Source organism: Pan troglodytes, chromosome 16 (assembly GCF_028858775.2).
Source record: "Pan troglodytes isolate AG18354 chromosome 16, NHGRI_mPanTro3-v2.0_pri, whole genome shotgun sequence".
Taxonomy (NCBI): domain Eukaryota; kingdom Metazoa; phylum Chordata; class Mammalia; order Primates; family Hominidae; genus Pan; species Pan troglodytes.
In genome coordinates, this window is record NC_072414.2 from 27,305,973 (window position 1) to 27,327,349 (window position 21,377).

General features: G+C 34.2%; 1 protein-coding gene across 6 annotated transcripts in view; it reads right to left on the bottom strand.

Annotated features, from left to right (window-relative positions):
• Positions 1–21,377, bottom strand: part of DPH6 (diphthamine biosynthesis 6) — a 405,738-nt gene that overhangs the window by 225,077 nt on the left and 159,284 nt on the right. For 4 of the 6 annotated variants that reach the window (XR_010151340.1, XM_063794026.1, XM_063794025.1 and 1 more), the window contains exons 7-8: positions 19,871–19,965; positions 11,582–11,669 (exon numbers count right to left, since the gene is read on the bottom strand). Coding sequence is in view for 5 of the 6 variants with exons in the window: in XM_063794026.1 (XP_063650096.1) it covers positions 11,582–11,669; positions 19,871–19,965 (183 nt within the window). In the remaining variant the exon portion in view is untranslated. 6 annotated transcript variants of the gene reach the window in all.

Below are 21,377 nucleotides of genomic sequence, written 5' to 3' on the forward strand. Positions count from 1 at the left end.
TTACTTTGAATTCTTTGTCAAGTAATTCACATTAATAGATTTTCATTTTTTCAGAGCCAGTTTATGAAGATCTATTTTGGGCCTCCGATTGGGTCATGTTTCCCTGTTTCTTTATGTGTCATTTGTTACATTTTTTGCATTTGAAAAAGCAAATGTCTCTTCCAATCTTTATAAAGTGGCTTCACACAGGGGAAGACCTTCACCAGTCAACCCAGTTAGAAATTTTGGGTCCTCTTAAAGCTTTTCTGCGGATGCCTCTTTCCTGGGTTTGTGCATGTAATTTCACAAGGAGAGAAGTTTGCCAGTTTCCTTTTCAGAAGCTTGTGATCTCTTACTCTGTAGAGTGTCTGTCTGCAGTGCTACAGGTTCTCTGGAACCATTACAAGCCACTGAGCTCTCTTTGCAGCTTTCTTTTCTGTTCTCTGTGGCCCTCAGGAATCCAAAACATGTCAGTTCTGTCAGCACTCCAAGTCAGGAGAGACAGTAACCAGGCACTTGGGTAGCCATCTGAAAATCTGGAATACTGGACACATGTTCTGCCCTTCTCTTACCCTCCTGTGGGAGAAACTGAGTTGGTCACTTTAACCCAAATGCGGCAAGCTCTGCTGGCCTCCATCTTTATTATTGCCAGTTTTCTGGCATTGTAATAAGCTTCTAAACTCTCTTTTTTTCTTTGTAACTTGTAGGAATCCAAAGTATGTCAGGACCCTGTCTGCACTCCAAGTCTGATGAGACACAAACCAGTCCCTTTAGTCATTGCCCCAAAGAGTTGGAATGTACCTTTAACATTCCACTATTCTTTTCTCCTCCCAAGGGAGAAGCCATGATCTTTCTGATCACACCGAGTTGTGCTGTTTTTGGGGAGGGGGCATCACAGTTGACACAAGATGGCTTTTCTTACCCAATGTGGTTGTTTTTGACTCTGAGCTTGTCTGGGGTAGTGTGACTTTACTGGTTTCTAGAGTTCTCATAAAGGCTCTTTGAAGGATATACTGTTGTCCCCATGGGGAAATACGGTTGGTCACTTCCCACTCTGCTATCTTACTAGTATATTTCTTTCTAGCCATCTTTTTTTATTACTGATTTTTAGCATAATCTTATTGTAATATAACATTCCCTGTATACTTTCATTCCTATGACATTTGTAGACTTGTATTATGGCCCTGGGTATAACTAACTTTTGTATAATTTCTAGTTTCCTTGAAAATAATATGTGTACTGCACTTGTTGGGCATTGTGTTTCTTTGTTTGTAGGGTCACGTTTGCTAATTGTGTTATTTTAATTTTCTATATCCTTGATGATTTTGTCTGTTTTTAAAATCAATACTTGAAAGAAGCATGCAAAAATCTTGAATTATGACTACAAATTTGTCATAAGGAAATCCCCTACTGTCAATTTCTGTTACATATTTTAAGATGGTAATTATATATATACAAATTAAGAATTGTTATATCTTCCTGAAGAATTGAGCATTTTAACATATTGCAGTGTACTTTACAATAATGCTTTTCATTTATTTTGTCTCCCTCTATTAAAAGACATCTACATAAACTCTCTTTTGCCTAGCTTTTGCATGGCACATGTTTTCACACTCTTACTTTCATTCTTTCTGTGCCCTTATTTTTAGTGGTGTCTCTTTCAAAGAGCATAGACTTTGGGTTTGCCTTCTAGTCAATCTAATGTTTTTTGTCTTTAAGTGAAACAGTGGTACAATTATATTTAATGTAATTATTGATATATTTGCACTTAAATATATAATCTTACCCCATGATTTGCTTCTGCTAGTTGCTCTATGTTTATTTTACCTTACTGTTTTGCCTTTTTTCTTTTTCTATTGCCTTTTAAAAATTATTTTTCATTATTCTATTTTTCCTACTTCATTAGATTATATTATACTCATTTATATTATTTTAGTGGTTATCCTAGAATTTATGACATGTTATCTACATCTATGAGGGTTATTATGAATCTCAACATTTGCCTTTTTTTATATACCATGCAAAAACTTTAACCATTTAGCTCCACTTCTCTAACACCCTTAGTTATGTGTACTGCTTTTTATTTAATTCTATGTAGATTTTAAACTCAGAGACATCATGTTATTCTTACATATAGTTAATATCTGCTTATATTTTCTCATGTTTACTCTTTTCATTTCTCGTTGATCTCTTTCCTGCATCTCTGATATTCTATCTGGAATAATTTCCTTCTGCCTTAATATCCTTTACTATCCTTTGGTGAGGATATTTTCTGGAAACAAATTTTCTTAGTTTTTGTTTGAAAAATCTTTAGTTTCATGTTTTTTCCCAACATTTTTTGAGGAAAAAATTTATATATATGTGGAAAAGCCTAAAGGATTTTACAATGACCACCTATATATCCACTACCTACACTCTACAATTAGCACTTTGTTCTATTTATCACATACCTATCATTCGCCATCAATCCATTTCATATTTTTAATGCATTTCCCAGTAAGTTGCAGACATTACTCTTTATTTAGACTGTGTCATGCATGTTATTAACTAGAGTTAAGTATTTATATCTTCAGAGAAAAATTACATACAGCAAAATGGATAAACCACAACTGAACTATTAAATAAATTTTGACAAACAGATTACTGTCATCCTGGAAATTCCTCCACTTTTATTCTTGAAGGATATTATTGCTGGGTACAGAATTCTAGGATGGCATTTTCATTTAGCACTATAAAAATTTGATTTCATTGACTACTGTCTTCAATATTTCTATTCTAATTGTTGCTTCTTTGAAAGTAGCCTGTTTTTAACCCACTTTGGCTGTTTTCAATTTTTTTTTCTTTTTCTTTTGTTTCCAGCAGTTTTACCATCATGTGCCTGAATATCTACTTTTATTTTGTTTGGGGTTCATAAGACTTCTTGAATCTATACTTTGGTGTGTTTTGTTAATTTTGGGAGGCTCTTAGCTACTATGCTTTTAAACATTGCATCTTCCCCATTCTCCCTCTAGTCTTTCTGACACTCTAATTACATATATTTTTGAGCTTCTCACTATTTCCATGCCTCTTAATTCTTTTATGTGTATTTTCTATCTTTGTTTCTCTTCATGTTTCATTCTGAATATTTTCTTCTGATCTCTTTTCCAGTTCACTGAATTGCTCTTTGGCTATACCTACAAGGTATTGGAAAGACCTTAACCCCTTTTCTCAAACACAACTCAAACACAACTCACAACTAACACCTGCCAATGTGACCAAAAGGACTGGTAATATGACCCTCAACCTGGGCTTAAATCTATCATTATAAGTACTTCAGGAGTCCTAGATCACGCTTATTCCCTAAAACCCAATCACCAAATCCATGGTCAGTGAGGCAACTTTCTCATGAACACCTCTAATGTATTTTTATTTACTTTTCTATCTGTCTCACTCCATAGAATACAAGCTCCATGAAAGCAATATTTTTTAACTGTTCAGTTCACTATTGTACGCCCAATGTCTAAACAGTGCCATGCATATAAGAATAAACAGTCAATAAATGTGTTCTGAATGAATAAATCATATGAGGATTATCTTTTATTACAAATCACCAAACTGGAACTTTATGAAAACAGCAATCAGAAATTTTATTTCTTAAAACAACAACAGCAACAGTAAAAAGCTGAATTGGTTAGTATAACAACTAAGTAAATATAAAAGCTAAAAAAGACAGTCAATTGGAGTTTGGAAGCATTGATTGTTACTTTTATTATTATCCTCTCCCAAACTGATAGGTCTTCCATAGATTTAGGCTTCAAAAACACTCTTGCATTGCCCAGTTTGATTCCCAACACAAATGATATCATCACGGTATGGCGTTGCTACTACCAAAGTCCATTTACTCGAGACAGAAATGAGTCAAGCAGTCCTTTAAATGTGGGTGAAACTGATCCTTGATTTTATTAATCTGCTCCAGTGACCATTTATAGCAACAGTGACCCAGCAGTACCTACAGCCCGGCACCCATTCAAGCCCCAGGTTGTCTCATTTAGTTTTACAGCATTAGGTTTTAGACTGGTAAATACCTTGCTCCATCTTGCCAAATCACTTTTCTGCTCCTTAGCCTAAGGGCAAAGGTGGGGAGAGACAGGGTAGGAAAGTTGTGCTGAACCAAATGTTGGCAAATAAAAGTCATCATTTATCTTCTTACTTTCTTTGTCCTATTTGTAAGGAAATATTTTGTAGGTTGTATAGAGGCAGTGGCAGCATACCTCCATGGATGGGATCCTTGAGTTTATACACGTTGCTATGAGTGATGACAGCAAATTCCTGTGCACAACATACTCAAGAGGCCTACCATCCCAACACTTTTAGTCATCTTGTGTGTGTGTGTGTGTGTATACATATAAAATTTTCTGAAGGGGTCTTTTTTTAGACTTAACTATAGGATCAACTAGATTTCAATCCCCCATTGTGAGTAATGTTTTCACCCGAGTTCAATGGAAAGTTTTAAAGGGCCCTACTGTCTCTTTCTACCAAGAATAGTGAAATGTTGAAGAATAACATTTAAGTGTTTATTTAGCACTGAAACTCACTATACTGCTCTCTCTTAATTTTCTTAATCAGATATTTAAAAAAATTAAAAATACATGCTCATTGTAAGAAGCCACAGATTACAGATATATAAAGAATTAAGCTTCTCTGTTTACTCCCTTCCTGCTCCCTTCCCCAAAGAATCCAATACGATCAGTCTGGTGATTATATGCCATCTCTTACTATCCTCATTCATACATAAATAAACATATAAGCTCCCGGCCTCCACCACCATTTTGAGAAAAACAGGATCATAACTCACACATCACCATTTGCCATGAATCAACAACATATTATGGCCATAACATCAGTTCAAGTTAGCAAAACTAGAGTTATCTGTCAATGTAATCATAACATTGGGAATAATGATTACAGTGGTACCTTCATTTTAACATTAAGACTAGAATTACTCTGTAATTTACCTACATTTATAGTAGATTCCATGTAGACCTAGTAGTTTTTTAAACAGAGTAGGTATTCAAGATACATGCTGGATTGAAGAGAAAAATAAAAACACAGAGATGGCTAAACATTATAAAGTTTTTCAAGGCATTTCATGATATATCTCAAATAAAGCAAAATAAAATGAAAGAGCCAAGAATGGGCTGTAAGACTGATGATGTTTTTAAAAGTGACAACTTTTAAAAGTGTGTGCTTTTATTATTATATAAAATATATAATTGTCCCAGGAAATTATTTCAACAAAAAATAAACTTAAGTGCTGATTATAGGATACATTAGTACTTAGGAAATTATTTCAACAAGAGCACAATTAAATACTAAGTGAAAGTAGGGAACATTAATAAAATTGAGGTTAAATTCCTGTGAACTTTGTCTTTCCATAAATACAATTGTTTTGCTAATAATTAATTTAAAATACTATTTTCCATAAAGCTATTAGAAAATCTAAAACAACCTCATAAGGAAGAAAGAGCCTTCTGAGTAGCTGCAAGTAAAAGTCTGATTTTTCTTTTAAAGGTTATACATTTTAATGTGATTTTCTGACTGATTTATGTAAAGCTTTGGATTTTTCATTTTCTCAAGCCTGTCACTGCAGTGATGCATGGTATATTTTACTATCAAGTTTGCCATAAGCAATAAAGTGGGGCCTGAAAGAAATTTTAATATATTTTTCCGTTTTTATCTCACAGCTTTCTATTATTTGGTTATTTTGTTTAGAATCCCATGTTTAGTTGATATCATTTTTACACTCATATAAATAATTTAAAATTTTAACTTAAAGGTAAAATTTAAGTAGATTAATTATTTAATAGAAAAGTTTAAGGGTCATCATATGTAAAGTGAAAGTCTAAATGATAAATTAAAATTTACACTAACAATATTTTTAAATGTTTTATTTTACATTCTAGTTGCTTAAAGCATTTTTCTCTAACAAGATAAATGGAAAAAAAATAGAACTCATTAAATGGCATATAATGTGAAATGGAGACACACCTGTAAGATTCTTTATGAATAAAAAATAAAATATGAAAATAACAACCAATTAAATTAAAAAGTTCTTATTAGAACTAATAGATGTTACAGAATTTATGAAGATGAAAATGGAACAGTAGTCAAGACATCTGTATGTAACCTAGTAGAAAGAGTAAGTCCTTAAACAACTAAACATAAAGCAGAATAAATAAGGTTATTTGCAACAAGAAAGGAAGAGAAACAAATTGACAGGGCAGTTCATCTCTTGTGCCTAAAGGTATAAGAGTATTTGAGTTCAATCTTGCATAGTCTGTAGGATTAAGTAGTTAAAAAGAGAAGAAGAAAGGAAAGCCGGTAAGACAGAATAAGGCAAGGAAGGAGAGAAGCAGAAGGCATAATCAGGGAGTGGCCATTGGTTCAGTATCACTAGAGCAAAGTGGACAGGCAGGGGAATCCTAGGAGCAAGACTGAAAAAGGATGCTATGGCCATATGTCAGATAGCCTTCCATTCATGGCTAATAATTTTATTCACTTAGAAAATAATGAAGTACTATTGTGGAATTTTGTGTAGGGAGTCATACACTAGAAAGAAAATCTATATGGCAGTGAAACTGACTATAGAGAATATGAAAGCAAGGATTCGAATTAGTTGTATCTTGTCCAAGAGTTGGGCAAGATATAAATTTAATGAGAGATAAGCATGGGGATGGAAATATGTACATATTAGGACTAGAATATAAAAGATTAGATAATCAATTGAATATTCATAGTAAATGAGAGGATAGCTTAAGAGATGATTCCAACATTCTGTGGTTGAGTTACTATGAGGAGAACAGTTGTGTTAAATAACAAAAATAGGGAATAAAGACACTTTGAGGGGAAAATGAGTTCAAGTTTTGTACATAATGAGAATGACATGTATTGGTAGCCATGTGCAGCAGCCAGTCAGAAATAAGAACCTAGAGTTAAGGAGAAAGTAGATGTTAGTAGAAAGACTAGAAAGAGAGTGACTTTAGAATCATCTGGATAAAGAGGTGAAAAGTAAACTTGCGGAAAATACATAATTCCAGAAAAAGAAAATATTGAAAAAGAAAAGAATGGACCTATAAAAATAACTTGCAGCATATGTGCATGTTGAAGGTAAAAAGAAGAGAAGCTACTGAAGAAGATAGGAGAAATCTAAAGAAAGGCAGAAAAGTCAGACTAGTACAGAGGCATATGACCATTATACGGGAAATTTTCAAAGAGATGGTGGCCAATATTATCAAGGAAAGTCATTAAGGATTATGAAGAATGAAAAAAGGCCAACAGCAGTTCATCAAAGTAATTAAGGTCAAGCTAGATTGCAAATGTGTTATAAAGCAAATGAAAACTGATGGAATTTACAAAACAGATTGATTTTCAGAGTGGTATTCAGGGTACTACATTCTAGATATTACTAATATTTGGTGTGGAATGTTAATTCGTTAAGATGCATCTGAAATACAATGTGATTTTGATAAAATATGTAGAAGAGTACCTGACATTTTTGTTCTCCAGCATTTATTCATCTTTCTTTTGGTAATCATACTTCATTTTCTGTCTAAAGAATTCCTTCTCTACCATGTGGGTTAGTTTAGGAGTAAAGCTGGCAACATGTGAAAGTTTAGCCCTGGACCCTGTGACTGAGAGGCATATCAACTAACTCTGAATTCACACAAAGAATACCACTTTAAAGCCTGTTATATGAAAAAAAAAAAAGGAAAAATCCCAAATAGTCCTAATTGAGCCAGCATGTAACATATTAAGCTATAACAATGAAGAGAAAAAAGGTGTCTAAACAAAATTCCAATGAATGAAATCAAAGAACTAAACAAAGAGATATTGCATGTTCATGGATAAAAAGACTCAATATCGTCATGATGTCAATTCTTCCAAAATTGATCTTCAATCCCAGTCAAAATCCAAGCAAGTTTTTTTGTGGATATGGAAAAACTGATTGTAAGGTTTTTATGAAGAGACAAAAAACCCAAAATGGTCAATACAATACGGAAGAAGAAAAAAGTTGGAAGACGAACACTATCTGACTTGAATATTTACTGCGAAGCTATAGTAATCAAGACTGTGGTATTTGCAAAAGAGACAAATCCATCAGTGGAACAGACTGGAGAGCCCAGAAATAGACCACACAAATATACAAAAGAACAAGGCAATATGATGGAGAAAAGATAGTCTTTTCAAGAATGGTGCTGCAACAACCGAATAACTACATTTTTAAAAACGAATCCATATATAGATGTTATGTCCTTTACAAAAATGAATTCAGAATGTATCACAAACATAAACATAAAGCACAAAGCTATCAAACTTCGACAAGATAATCCAGATGACCTTGGATTTTGCAATGATTTTACAGATAGATATAACATTAAAAGCATAATACTAGAAAAAAGGAATTGATAAGCTGGAGTTCCTTAAAATTAAAAACTTGTGCTTTGTAAAAGACACTGTTAAGAGAATGAAAAGACAAAACATAGAATGGTAGAACATATTTGCAAATACATATTTGATAAAGAACTGTTATCCAAAATATGCAAGGAACTCTTAAAACTCAATAATAAGACAAAAACCCCAATTAAAAATAGTCAAAAGATTTGAAGAGACATCTCACCAAAGGAGATACACAGATGGCAAACAAACATGAAAAGATGTTCAACATCACATATCTTTAGGGAGTTGCAAACTAAAACAACAATGAGAGAACACTTCAGACCTACTAGAATGGCAAAAGTCCAAAATCCCTACAATGCTCAATGCTGGTCAGGAGGTAGAACAACAGAAACTCTCATTCATTGTTGGTGGGAATACAAAATAGTACAACTACTTTGGAAAACAGTGTGGCAGTTTTTTTTTTACAAAGCTAAACATAATCTTACCATATGATCCAGTAATTGTGCTCCTTGGTATTTACACACCTGAAAAAAACTTATCTTCACACAAAAACCTGTTCATGGATGTTTATAGTCGCTTTATTCATAATCGCCAAAACATGGAAGCAACCAAGATGTTCTTCAATAGGTGCATGGACAAATGAAATGTGGTAGAACCAGACAATAAAATTTTATTCTACACTAAAAAAAAAATGAGCTACATATACATGACAAGATATAGAGAAACCTAAATGCATATTAATACATGAAAGAAGCCAATCTGAAAAGCTATATACTGTATGATTTCAACTACATTACATTCTGGTAAAAGCAAAACTATGTACACAGTGAAAAGATCAGTTGCTAAGGGTTAAAGGAGAGGGAGGGATGAATAAGTAAAACACAGAGGATTTTTTAAGGCAGTGAAATTATTCTGTATAATACTATAACGGTTGACAAATGTCATTACACATTTGTCAAAACCCATATTATGTACAACACCAAGAGTGAACCCTCATGTAAACTATGGACTTTGGGTGATAATAATGTGTCAATGTAGGTTCATCAGTTGTAACAAATGTACCACTCTATTATAAGACATTGACGGTAGGGGAGGCTGTGAATGTGTGGAGGTAGAGGGTATATGGGAAATCTCTGCATTTTCTGCTCTATTTTTGCTGTGAACCTAAAACTGTTCTAAAACATAAAGTCTATTTTTTGTAAAAGTTTTCTAAGGTCAACATAGTTAATACTGAAAAACAGCATTTTAAAAATCAGTTATAAAATAACTTGTAAGAGTTAAGGACATTCTTCCTAATTGTCCAATAATGTTGAAACACTTCAACCATGAATATATTTAAAATAAAAATGATAAATCGCTTTGGCGACACCCAGTAGAATAAGCTTGACTGGCTAAATAAAGTGACCATCTTTTCATCTTCATTTTCAAATGCCTCTGCATCATGACATTATTGGTAGGGATTGGAGCAAGAAAGAGAGAAGGAGGAAAAGAAACTAGTGTGATAAAAAAAGAAATGCTACAGAAATGGGGTTTATAGATGAAATAAAAGAAAAAAAAGGTCATAGGGAAGATGTGTTAACAAAAGAGAAAGAGTGAATTCCAAGAAAGTTGGCACTATTAATGAACATGCCGTTGACATTTTCCCAATTAATAAATGGTTCCACTAACCTCTTCTAGTGAAAGTATGTTTCTCTAAAAAAATAAGAGTCATGAGAAAAAAATAAACTAGTCATAGTAACTGAGAAAATACTGTGCAATTTTCTTGTATAGAAATGGTGGTTTAATGAACAATGTTCCAAAACACTTTTCAAAAATTATATATATAATTAGATGTTCTGTAGCTGTCAGGCACTGAGGACACCTAAAAAAAAAGGAAGGAAAATGCACCATATTTATTCAGTGTCAGTGAATATGACACTTCAAAGATGTAATACTGTTATCTGAAATACTGTTATCTTTGCAGCCTATTTCAGGTAACAGTATTGCTTCTTTGAGGTGTCATACTGAAGACCAATCAAATACCAAAACGACGAGGTGAACAGTGAGCTATTCGGGTAGAGCTGAACATAGAATGGCTGGAGTGTCTACACATGAATTCAGTGCTTTTGACTTTCTGTGTGCGTACATGGTAGCAAAAGTAGCAGAAAACTACAAGTTAGGGGTTCAAGTAAATCTGAAAAACATTTGGATAGTGTAACTTAATTCTTGTGGGGGTTACCAGCTTTTTGATAAAAGGTCACCAATAGTCATCATCCAGCCCAATTCCACAACCTATTTTTAATCCTGCCCATTGTCATTCTTCTGGAGAACTGGCACCAATAATTATCCTCACCTGTAGAAACCCTCTCATCTTGAGATTTTTGGCATTACCACTCTTTTCCTACTTTTGCCGAACTCTTGTTAATCCTCTTACTCCTTCAGATTTCCTATGATGTAAAATATGTAACTGTGGGTGTGCCTCAAGACTTGGGGGAAAGAACACTAAATATACATAAGACATTTTCTAATCCTTTTCTATCACTACACTCATTTCTTCACATAATTTCAGCTACCATTTTTATGGTAACTAATATAAAGCAACATCTGAAGGATGAGACCTCTCAATCAAGGAATCTAATGCAGAACTTTATTCCACAAGATATCTTTAAATTAAAATTTTACTGTATCTTGACAGTGTATTTAAAATAAAACTCTTTATTGTAATTTTGCTTCACTTTCCATCTTCCATTTTTACTTCTCTTTTCCTGGATATTTTTGTAAAGGTTTTATTTCTCCTTTTCCTCTCTTAAGCTTTGAATAATGACGAACCAATTTATCCTCAAACCCTTCCCTTAATGCTTATGTACAGTAACTTAAATGTGATCCTGCTAGATGATTTAATATTTGATTTTATATTGTCCTCTCGTTGTTTAATGTATATACTATTCCCTTTTTAACTGACCTGCAAACTTTTCATAAATGTAGTATCTTTTGTATCATATATAACTCAAAACTATAAGCATTTGTAAAATTCTTAGTTATTGACTGAGGAGCTGAAAAAAAAACACTAATGATAAAAATCAATTTTCTTTTTCCTGTCATCTGTTGTTACAGAATTATATATGCAAAGCCAATGTATATATCTCAAATTTCTATTGAAATCACTGTGAATCTTAGATTTACTTGCCTTGTCCTCCAAGTGCAATTCTAAAAAGCGTAGATAAGCCACAGGTGCAAATGCATCAGCTGAATGTATGACTACTTCTGATGAATCCCTGAAATACAAAAATTTTACAATACATTTATATGCTACAAAAATTGTGACAAATCACTCCTCCTACTGACTAGAAGAGACTGAACATTCTTGTTTTATATTTATCTCCATTGGTATACAACATGTAGTGATTAATAAATATTTTTAATAACCCAGTATTTAATTGGGAAAAGGTTCAAGTATACTAAGCTTTTAAGAAAAAACAATGAGGCTTTCTATCTTCATAAAAACATAAGAGTTCAACTTTCAGGTTCACTCAAAGCTCTCTGAACAATTTTAAGACTTAAATTCCTGTTCAATTTCATTTTCACATATTTGCTTGGTATAGGCTAAGCATTAAACATTAGTGCTTTATCTTCATTATTCTTTTCATTTTCAAGAGGTAATTCATTCAATGTTTCACACAAAATCTCAATTATCCTTCACAAAAGCAGTACTGGTGATGATTTTAAGCTCTAGATGAACTCTTCACACTGCAGTATCATTGCTATTAAAATTGATTGTCTGACATAGTAATTACCACATTCAGGTAAAATGGTATGAACTGCATGCTGGCACCATATGGATACATGTAAATTAACTCAACTTTTATCAAAGATACCCTGTAAAGCACATATGAATAACTAAGATTATGTGTAAAGTTCTAATAACGAATTATTTTTTATTGTTTATTAAGAGAGTAATAATGTTTTGAATTTCAACTGAAAATTTAAAAATAGAAATTCTTCATATCACTTTAGTGCCTTGGGAAGTACTTCTATTGTTTATGTTAATAGTTAGCATTTTGACCATTGTAGTACAGTAAAATAAATCCTGACATTGACATTTTATCACTAATGTAAAAATATTTTTGAATCGACTTGTATCATGCAAAGTTACTCGGTGGCAACAGAAGAAATCTCAAAATATTTGGCTCCAAATTATTAAACTTTCATAAGCAAAATGTTTACTTCCCACTTGAAAGATCAAGAAAAAAGTACATTTGATGATTAAAAACCCCAATTATCATTCATGAACCTTTAGTATCAAATATGTATCTTTCTAATGCTTAGAAAAAATAACATTAAAAAGGCTTCCATGACATTAAAAGGAAAGCAACTTATAACAGACATAGAATCATTCAAGATTCAGCATCCTGATGGAAACATATAATTTGCCTTCACAGTCTACATCAACCAAAGATGCCACCAGGTATGATGAGGAGCAGCAGCAGAAAGAGAAAGTACAGAGGAGGCCCTCCTGCTTGCTACCACCTGTCCCTCTGGCTTGACCCCAACTTGGTTTGTTAGCCCTAATCTTACTGTTTTTCCATTTCCTCCACAGTTGCCTGCTCTGGTCCTATCTTGGCTCTTTAATCAAACCTCAATTCCTATTATACAATCTTACTCTTACATTAAATGTCAATATATCTGTTCCAGACTTTAGCCTTGGACACTGACCCTGAGCCTTAACTATGTCTAATTCAGGCAGCTTGGTTTTGATATTCTTGACAATGGGGTGCGCCAAAACTATAATTAACCTGAACTAATAGTATCTCAGTAGAAAGGGTTTTAGGTCCTCCCTTCTCATGTCAGTTATCCCCACTAGAAACAGAGGGATGACAGCAAATAGCTTAAATGATCTGAATCAAGATTATTATCCAGAGAAAATATATGACATTCTGAGCACTAAATGAAGAAGACTCCAGTTTTTATAAATTCTATTAAATTCATAATTTCTAATTGACTAACATAATTTCATTCACTTATACAAAGGAAGAGTCAACTGGGAGAGACTAGATTTCAAATGAACAGCTTTTAGTTTCAAGCAGAATAATACCACTCACTATTGCTCTTCTCTCTCATATACTATCACAGTGACACTCAAATCTCAAGGAACTCTGGTCTCCGCTTCATGGATTTCTCTGAATCCTGAAAGCAGAATCTGTCAGAATATCCTCAGATTAATCCAGAAAACAATTGTGCCACAGCAAAAATGCTCCCCAGCTGGCTGTCCTCCTTTCCTTTCTCCATTAATCAGTGTAGCAGTTACCACCTGTCATATAGCTAGGTCTTTTCCACAGCCAAGAGCATGCCCATGTTCTCTTTCATTACTACACTAGGCTTACCCCTACTTAACAACATCAAATGGGCAGCTGGGTTTGGTTTGGGCCTCTCTTCCTTGATACCAGCCTCCTGAGGTGTTGGGGTCAGGCCCTAACTCTCACCTCAAAAACAAAAAAAATGGTATTCCCTCTTGAGACTCAGCCATGGTCTTTGTCCCCACCTCTCCTCTAAAAGGACAACTATGCTAGGCTGGGACCGAACCACTGTTTACCTCTCTTGCTCAAACACACGGTTTCTGTATTCACTAAAAGGTATACAGATATTCCCCACAGACTCACACTTATCCTCACAGACATCTCAAATGTTATTTCCATGAAGCCTTCCCTGACACCCTCAGACAGTACTAGTTTTCTCCTTTATGTGCTTCAGTATTGCATTTATAGCCCTTTCATAACACATCCACTACATTATAATTATGTGTTTGTGTGCCTTTCTTCTGAGAGAGGAACCAGTTTTGTTCATCTTTGTCTGCCTGTCCCTGTTCTACCCCACCCTGAGCTCTGTATAAAGTACATTGCCTAATATTCATTAGATATTTGTTGAATAAATGAATGTACAGTTAAACTTTGTTAAGTATCCTCACAATTACACACTAATTAGTGAAACTATTAGAAACTCACAGTGATTTTTCAATTACCTATCTTCATGTGAATATAGTCACATGCCACATAATGCTATTTTTGGTTAAAGGCTGACTGGGTATTACGGTGGTGCCATAAGATCATAATGGAGCTGGAAAATTCCTATCACCTAGTGACATCATAGCTGTCATAATGTTGTAGCACAATTTTATTTTTAAAATGAATTTAGTGTAGCCTAAGTGTACAGTGCTTTTAAAGTCTACAGTAGTGTACACTAATGTCCTAGGCCTTCCATTCACTCACCACTCACTCACTGACTCACCCAGAGCAACTTTCAGTCCTGTAAGCTTCATTCATGTTAAGTGCCCTGTACAGGTGTACCATTTAAAAAAATTTTTATATCATATTTTTACTGTACCTTTTCTATGCTTAGATACATTTAGATATATGAATATTTACCACTGTGTTACAGTTATTCAGTCTCCAGTACAGTAATATGGTGTCCAGGTTTATAGCCTAGGAGCATATAGCCTAGGTATGTAGTAGGCTATACCATCTATATTTGTATAAGTATACTCTGGTGCTTGCAAAATGACAAAATTGCCTAACAATGCATTTCTCAGAATGTTTCCACATTAAGTGACTCATGACTGTACACACTTTCCCATACATGCATATTGCATATATAAACATATTCATATATGCACATATATATACACCAATAACACTATATGATATCTCTACCATAATAAAAATAAAGATTAGTAGGTCTGAAAATTTAAATATAAGGAAAATAGCTCATAAATTTAAATAAATTCTCAGATGATACAGAATCAATGTAAGGCGGCAAATAAGATAAAGTACTTGCTTTATACTCATTTTGAAACACGGCATTACGGTGTTCTGTATTGAGTTATGCCTTGAGTGGGCAGAAAATATGAGTAGGTGGGGATGAAAATGAGGATAAAGTGTTTTAACCATAGGATTTGGTTCTTCCTTTCTTCTTTTTTCATTCTTATTCTTCCGTCCACCCATCCATCCATCCATCCATCCATCCCATATGTGGCAACTTTGTAGCAGTAATACAGTGATATTGATGATTAAAACAGAACTATAGAATTGTCTCAAATACTGACATAAAAATATATACATGAAGAGAGAGAAGAAAATGACTACTTTCATTAACACTACCTTAAGATTTTAGTTATGAATATACATATATATGTAAAATAAGTAATAAGAGAGCAGGTTTCTAATTTGAGGACCTACAATTATCCTTTTCTCTTAAAAGCTAGGCTATAATTCTTCTCAGGAGGGCTTCTCAGGGAAAAAACTCATTTTCTCATCTCAAAATTTCTATCTAGAGGTGAATGACTTCATCTGTCAATAGACACGAAAAGTGAATTGTAAACTGTTCTAGGTAGAAATATAAAAAATTATTTCCAGACAAAGCCTGTTACACTAGTCTTTCCTAAAAACATTTTAAAATGTTAATTGGAATTTGGGCAAAAGGTATCTCATAATAAACTTCTACTTATTTATTATTTTTTATTATTGTTATTCATATTGTTTTTTTTTTAGAGACAGGGTCTTGCAATGTTGCCCAGGTTGGAGTTCTGTGGTGCAATTATAGATGACTGCAGTCTCGAACTCCTGGCCTCAAGTGATCTTCTTGCCCTGCCCTCCCAAAGTGTTGTGATTACAGGCGTGAGCCACTGCACCTGGCATAATAAACTTCTAGAACCACACTGATCTCTCTAAATTACTTCATTATACAAAAAAGATTCAATCGTGGAATCTGGAAAGAACTTAAACAAATTTACAAGAAAAAAACAAACAACCCCATCAAAAAGTGGGCAAAGGATATAAACAGACACTTCTCAAAAGAAGACATTTATGCAGCCAACAGACATATGAAAAAATGCTCATCATCACTTGTCATTAGAGAAATGCAAATCAAAACCACAATGAGATACCATCTCACGCCAGTTAGACTGGCGATCATTAAGAAGTCAGGAAACAACACATGCTGGAGAGGATGTGGAGAAATAGGAACACTTTTACACTGTTGGTGGGAGTGTAAATTAGTTCAACCATTATGGAAGACAGTGTGGCGATTCCTCAAGGATCTAGACCTAGAAATACCATTTGACCCAGCAATCCCATTACTATGTATATACCCAAAGGATTATAAATCATTCTACTATAAAGACACATGCACATGTATGTTTATTGTGGCACTATTCACATAGCAAAGACTTGGAACCAACCTAAATGTCCATCAACAATAGACTGGATAAAGAAAATGTGGCACATATACATCATGGAATACTATGCAGCCAGAAAAAAGGATGAGTTCATGTCCTTTCAGGGACAAGGATGAAGCTGAAAACCATCATTCTCAGCAAACTATCACAAAAACAGAAAACCAAACACTGCATGTTCTCACTCACAAGTGGGAGTTGAACAATGAGAACACATGGACACAGGGAGGGGAACATCACGCACCGGGGCCTGTCAGGGGTGGGGGGCTGGGGGAAGCATAACATTAGGAGAAATACCTAACGTAGGTTATGGGTTGATGGTTGCAGCAAACCACCATGGCACATGTATACCTACGTAACAAACCTGCACATTCTTCACATGTACCCTAGAACTTAAAAGTATAATTTAAAAACAAACAAACAAACAAACCCCCAAGGTATTGGTACAACTGCATTCTGTCTTGGGACTTTAGAGGAGAATCTGTTCCTTGCTTTTTCTAGCTTGTAGAAGCTTCCCACATTTCTTGGCTCATGGCTCCATGTCACTCTAGTCTACTTCCGTTGTTACACCCCGTTCTCTGACTCGGACCCTTCTGCCTCTTTCTTCTAAGGATCCTCATGATTACATTGGCCCACCTGGCCCCTCCCCTGCCTCAAAAAAGATATCTAATTATAATCAAATAAGTCTGCATGTAAAATTTATTTTTTCTCGCCTTAGAGGTAGTCTTTTTTTGTAAAAAATAAAATGTCATTTGAACCAGACGTTTGAAGTAGGATTCCTAATAAATGATTAGTTGCATGCTAATAGTGGCAGACAATTATTACATCAAATATAACAGAAGTTATAAAATCTGTCCCCAAAATGAATTCTAAATGATTGGATCCAGAATTATTAATACTCAATTGTTAAAAAACAGTTACAGGAACTAAGCTCATCTTTTAATTGTATTATATGGAAGATTATCTCTAAATAATATAACTTTCATTTACATACAGTTTTAGAATGCACAAAACATGTTCACTCACATCTTTGCATTTACTGTGTATCAGGCAGGTATGCTTAGGACATTTCAATTTTAAAGAGGAGGGGAGATTTTGTTTATATTAAGTGATATCCTTTTTCTGCCAAATGAGGATATTTCCCAACCTATAACTCCAAGTTATAACCTAACAAAGAAATACATAAAAGTATGTGAAACACCATATATAAACAAAAATAAACAACAACAAATTACAAATTAGTCCAACAGTATTTAGCAAATAGCCTAATGTATATGCTCTGATAAGTATGAGAACAAGCACTGGAGGCAATGGCAGCCAAAGCATATAAAAATGAAAGGATTCAGCAAAATGGTCAGAAATGAGAAGGTAATCTAGAGAAAAGGTATCACAAAAGAAAAGTATGAAGCTGAAGTGAGGCATAGCCTATGAAGAAAAAAAAAAGCAAAGAATATGCTTAAGCATCAGAATCAGATTGGTGATTAACTCATAAACGAGTAACAATGAAAAGACAGGGCTTCCTTTGTGTTTACAAGGTACATACCTGCGTGGTAGCACCTATCAGTTATTGTTGATTTGCCTGTCCATCTCTTTGGTTACAGGAAGAACTACAGAGCAGGGCAGCAACTTGCAGAGTTCTACTCACACTTTGCACTGAACAGCTCATTTTAGCACTAGAGGGTTCTAACCACCTTCCCTGACATCTTCTCTTTAACAGCATGAGTAATTCCCTTCATGCCACTGTCTCTGTCAGGCTTAGGTTTCTTTGTCTACAAAATGAGGAGGTTGAAAAGGATTCATATTCTAGATCTAAAATACTGTGATAAACATATCTTCTGGTTATGTAGAGTAAAGCAGTACATGTCTTGTAATTCCATGTTGTCCATAAAGACTTCCAGGTGCTCTGGGACCTCAATTTGTCTGGCAAATAGAGAAAGTATTCTTTGGCATGTTTTCCACTTATTGCTGTGCTTTTTTTCCCTAATTTGGTTAGTCCTATATTAATAAGTAAATATATCCTAAATTTTCTACTATAATTTCACACTAGCTTGCAAATGTTTTTCTTGAATAATATAACAGTATTATTTCATAGAAGTAATAACTTATCAATAGTTGACTCATTAATTGTTTTGGGATCATCATGGGCAAAAGAAATATGTCCTCTCCCATAAATAAACTTATGACTTATTTTTTACCACCTTTTATCGTAATTACACACAGATGTCTTTTTCTACCCCTTTGAAGGCAGAAACTATTTGAACATCAGTGGTGCCCAGGAGAACACTTTGGATGTAATAGATACTTGATGAGTATTTGTCAAATAAATAATGATTATGTTGATTATTAATGGAAAAGAAATTAGAAGAACACGAAAGCAAGAGTGCATGAATATTGCATATGGTAATGAAAATGTCTTGTCATATTTTACAAAATAATTGCATTTTTTAAGAAAATCCACCTAGAGTTGTTGTCTTAATTTTCTTAGGTCACTCCTTCCCTCATTATTAATATGCACAAAGAGGTTAAGTCTTAGTGTTAGAAATATTGAAGCCTTCCATTCAATCAAGCATAACTCTGACAATCTTTTCCATGATGCATACAGGCTTAAGAAAAGTAGATAGTGTTCTATTAGCATATAAAGAGAGCAACATAAATTAGAGCATGGATAATAAGGTAACAAACTGAAGAAAGTTTCTGTTTTTCACTACACTAATTTTAACAATTTATGGCAAAGAAATCACACTACTCACCATCAACTAAATTCATTTAAAAACAAAGTTTATGTGTAAAAATAACCCCAAATAACTGAAGAGAAATGTTTAGCATTACCATTCTGAGTTGTTAAAGCCAAGAAAAAGAAAAAAGAGGAAGGAGTTAATGGAACCCACAGGCTACTGATGTGGCAGTTTATCAAATGTAGCTGTAATGAAAGACAAATAATACAGGCAATTCACACTTCATGAAAGGATAAAAGTGTCAGTGTGTAGGTACCAGTTTTACTGCAGGCCATAATCAGCAAGTAAACGAAAGTGCAATGTCTAAAAAGTTTATAGCCTTCTATGAAGGCCTCGTCTTGTCAGGTATTGATTTAGGTATTCAGATAACTTCACTGGTATTAAACAAATTGAGTGTTTGTGAACTTAGAGGACATGTTCTATTTTTCCCAACAAAAGTTGCCTCAAGCTTAATGTTCAGTTGCTTCCATCACTTAAATTTATGGGAAAAAAAGAAAATGCTGAAATGATATCTTACACAATTATTTTCTTCTTAAATAGAGGGCAATCCAAAGTGAAAGTTTCATACTCTCCACCTTCTCCACAAACATGTACTCCATACTTCTTAGAAAGCTGAAAATAGGAAAACACAAAAAACAAGAAAGAAGTTTAAAATTAGACAGCATAAATGCTCTCTTATCTTATCTGGTACTAAAAAATCCACACAAAAAACTTTAATTCCAAAATAGTTTGCAAGGTAAGGAAAACTAATTATATTTCTTCCTAAAACATGTTTAAAGCCATTTCAAAAATGTTATCATAAGGCATAGGATCCCTAAGAATGCCAAAACTCTTAAAAAAAAAAAACATTAAGAGGCCAGGCGCGGTGGCTCACGCCTGTAATCCCAGCACTTTGGGAGGCCAAGGCGGGCGGATCACAAGGTCAGGAGATCGAGACCATCCTGGCTAACATGGTGAAACACCATCTCTACTAAAAATACAAAAAAATTAGCCGGGCGTGGTGGTGGGCGCCTGCAGTCCCAGCTACTCGGGAGGCTGAGGCAGGAGAATGGCGTAAACCCGGAAGACGGAGCTCAGCCGAGTTTACAGTGAGCCGAGATCAGCCTGGGCGACAGAGCGAGACTCCGTCAAAAATAAAAACGAAAAACAAAACACACACACACACACACACACACACACACACACACAAAATTAAGATTATTGTAAATTTGGGGAATGACACGCCTCAGATTCAAAGCTAGATTCAGTCACAATGTAATAAACAAAAATATATGCAGCCAAATTGGGCTCCCCCAATTCTTTGCCTTTAAGTGGAAGGGAATGAAAACGCTGTGTTTAGTGAATTTCTCAAGGATACAGAAAAAGCAATATAAGGCCTTTCCTTAGGCCCATGAACAAAAAGAAGTCACATACATGTTTATTATGCTTGCAGTTGTTATTAGGAAAGTTCCAAGGGCACTGAGAACTAGTAAAGTTCCAAAGCTGCAGACAAGCCTTAAGAAGGTCCAACTACAAGAAAGGTTGGGTAACTTACAAATTTGTCTAATCAAACCTGAAATTAAAAAAAAGAAAAAAAAACCAAGCAGCAAAACACAAAAAAACCTATGATTTGCATTAAATATAAGCCATACCATTTAAATAGTCTTGATATTGAGAGTAAAAAAATCTCCTATCTGGTTGGCATATGTCTGGCATCAGTGCTGGGGAGCACTCTCCTTTCTACTCTGTGCTAATCACCCTTTCTAACAACTTTCCACCAAATGAACTTTCTAATTACACCTTTATAACTTATGACCACTCTCTTTATGTGGGGAGTATACCTTATCATTTATTAGAATTCTTTTATTAGAAAATGTTTTACTGAAGTTCTGTATAATTTCTGTAATCCACCACCAAAGAATAACTACATTTTTAAATTAAATTTGGTATGGTTATTATCCTATAGAAGTGGTTCTCTTAGTCCCTAGTAAAATAATGTAAGCTGCTATGTTAAACCAAAATATTACCATTATAAAAGACTCATA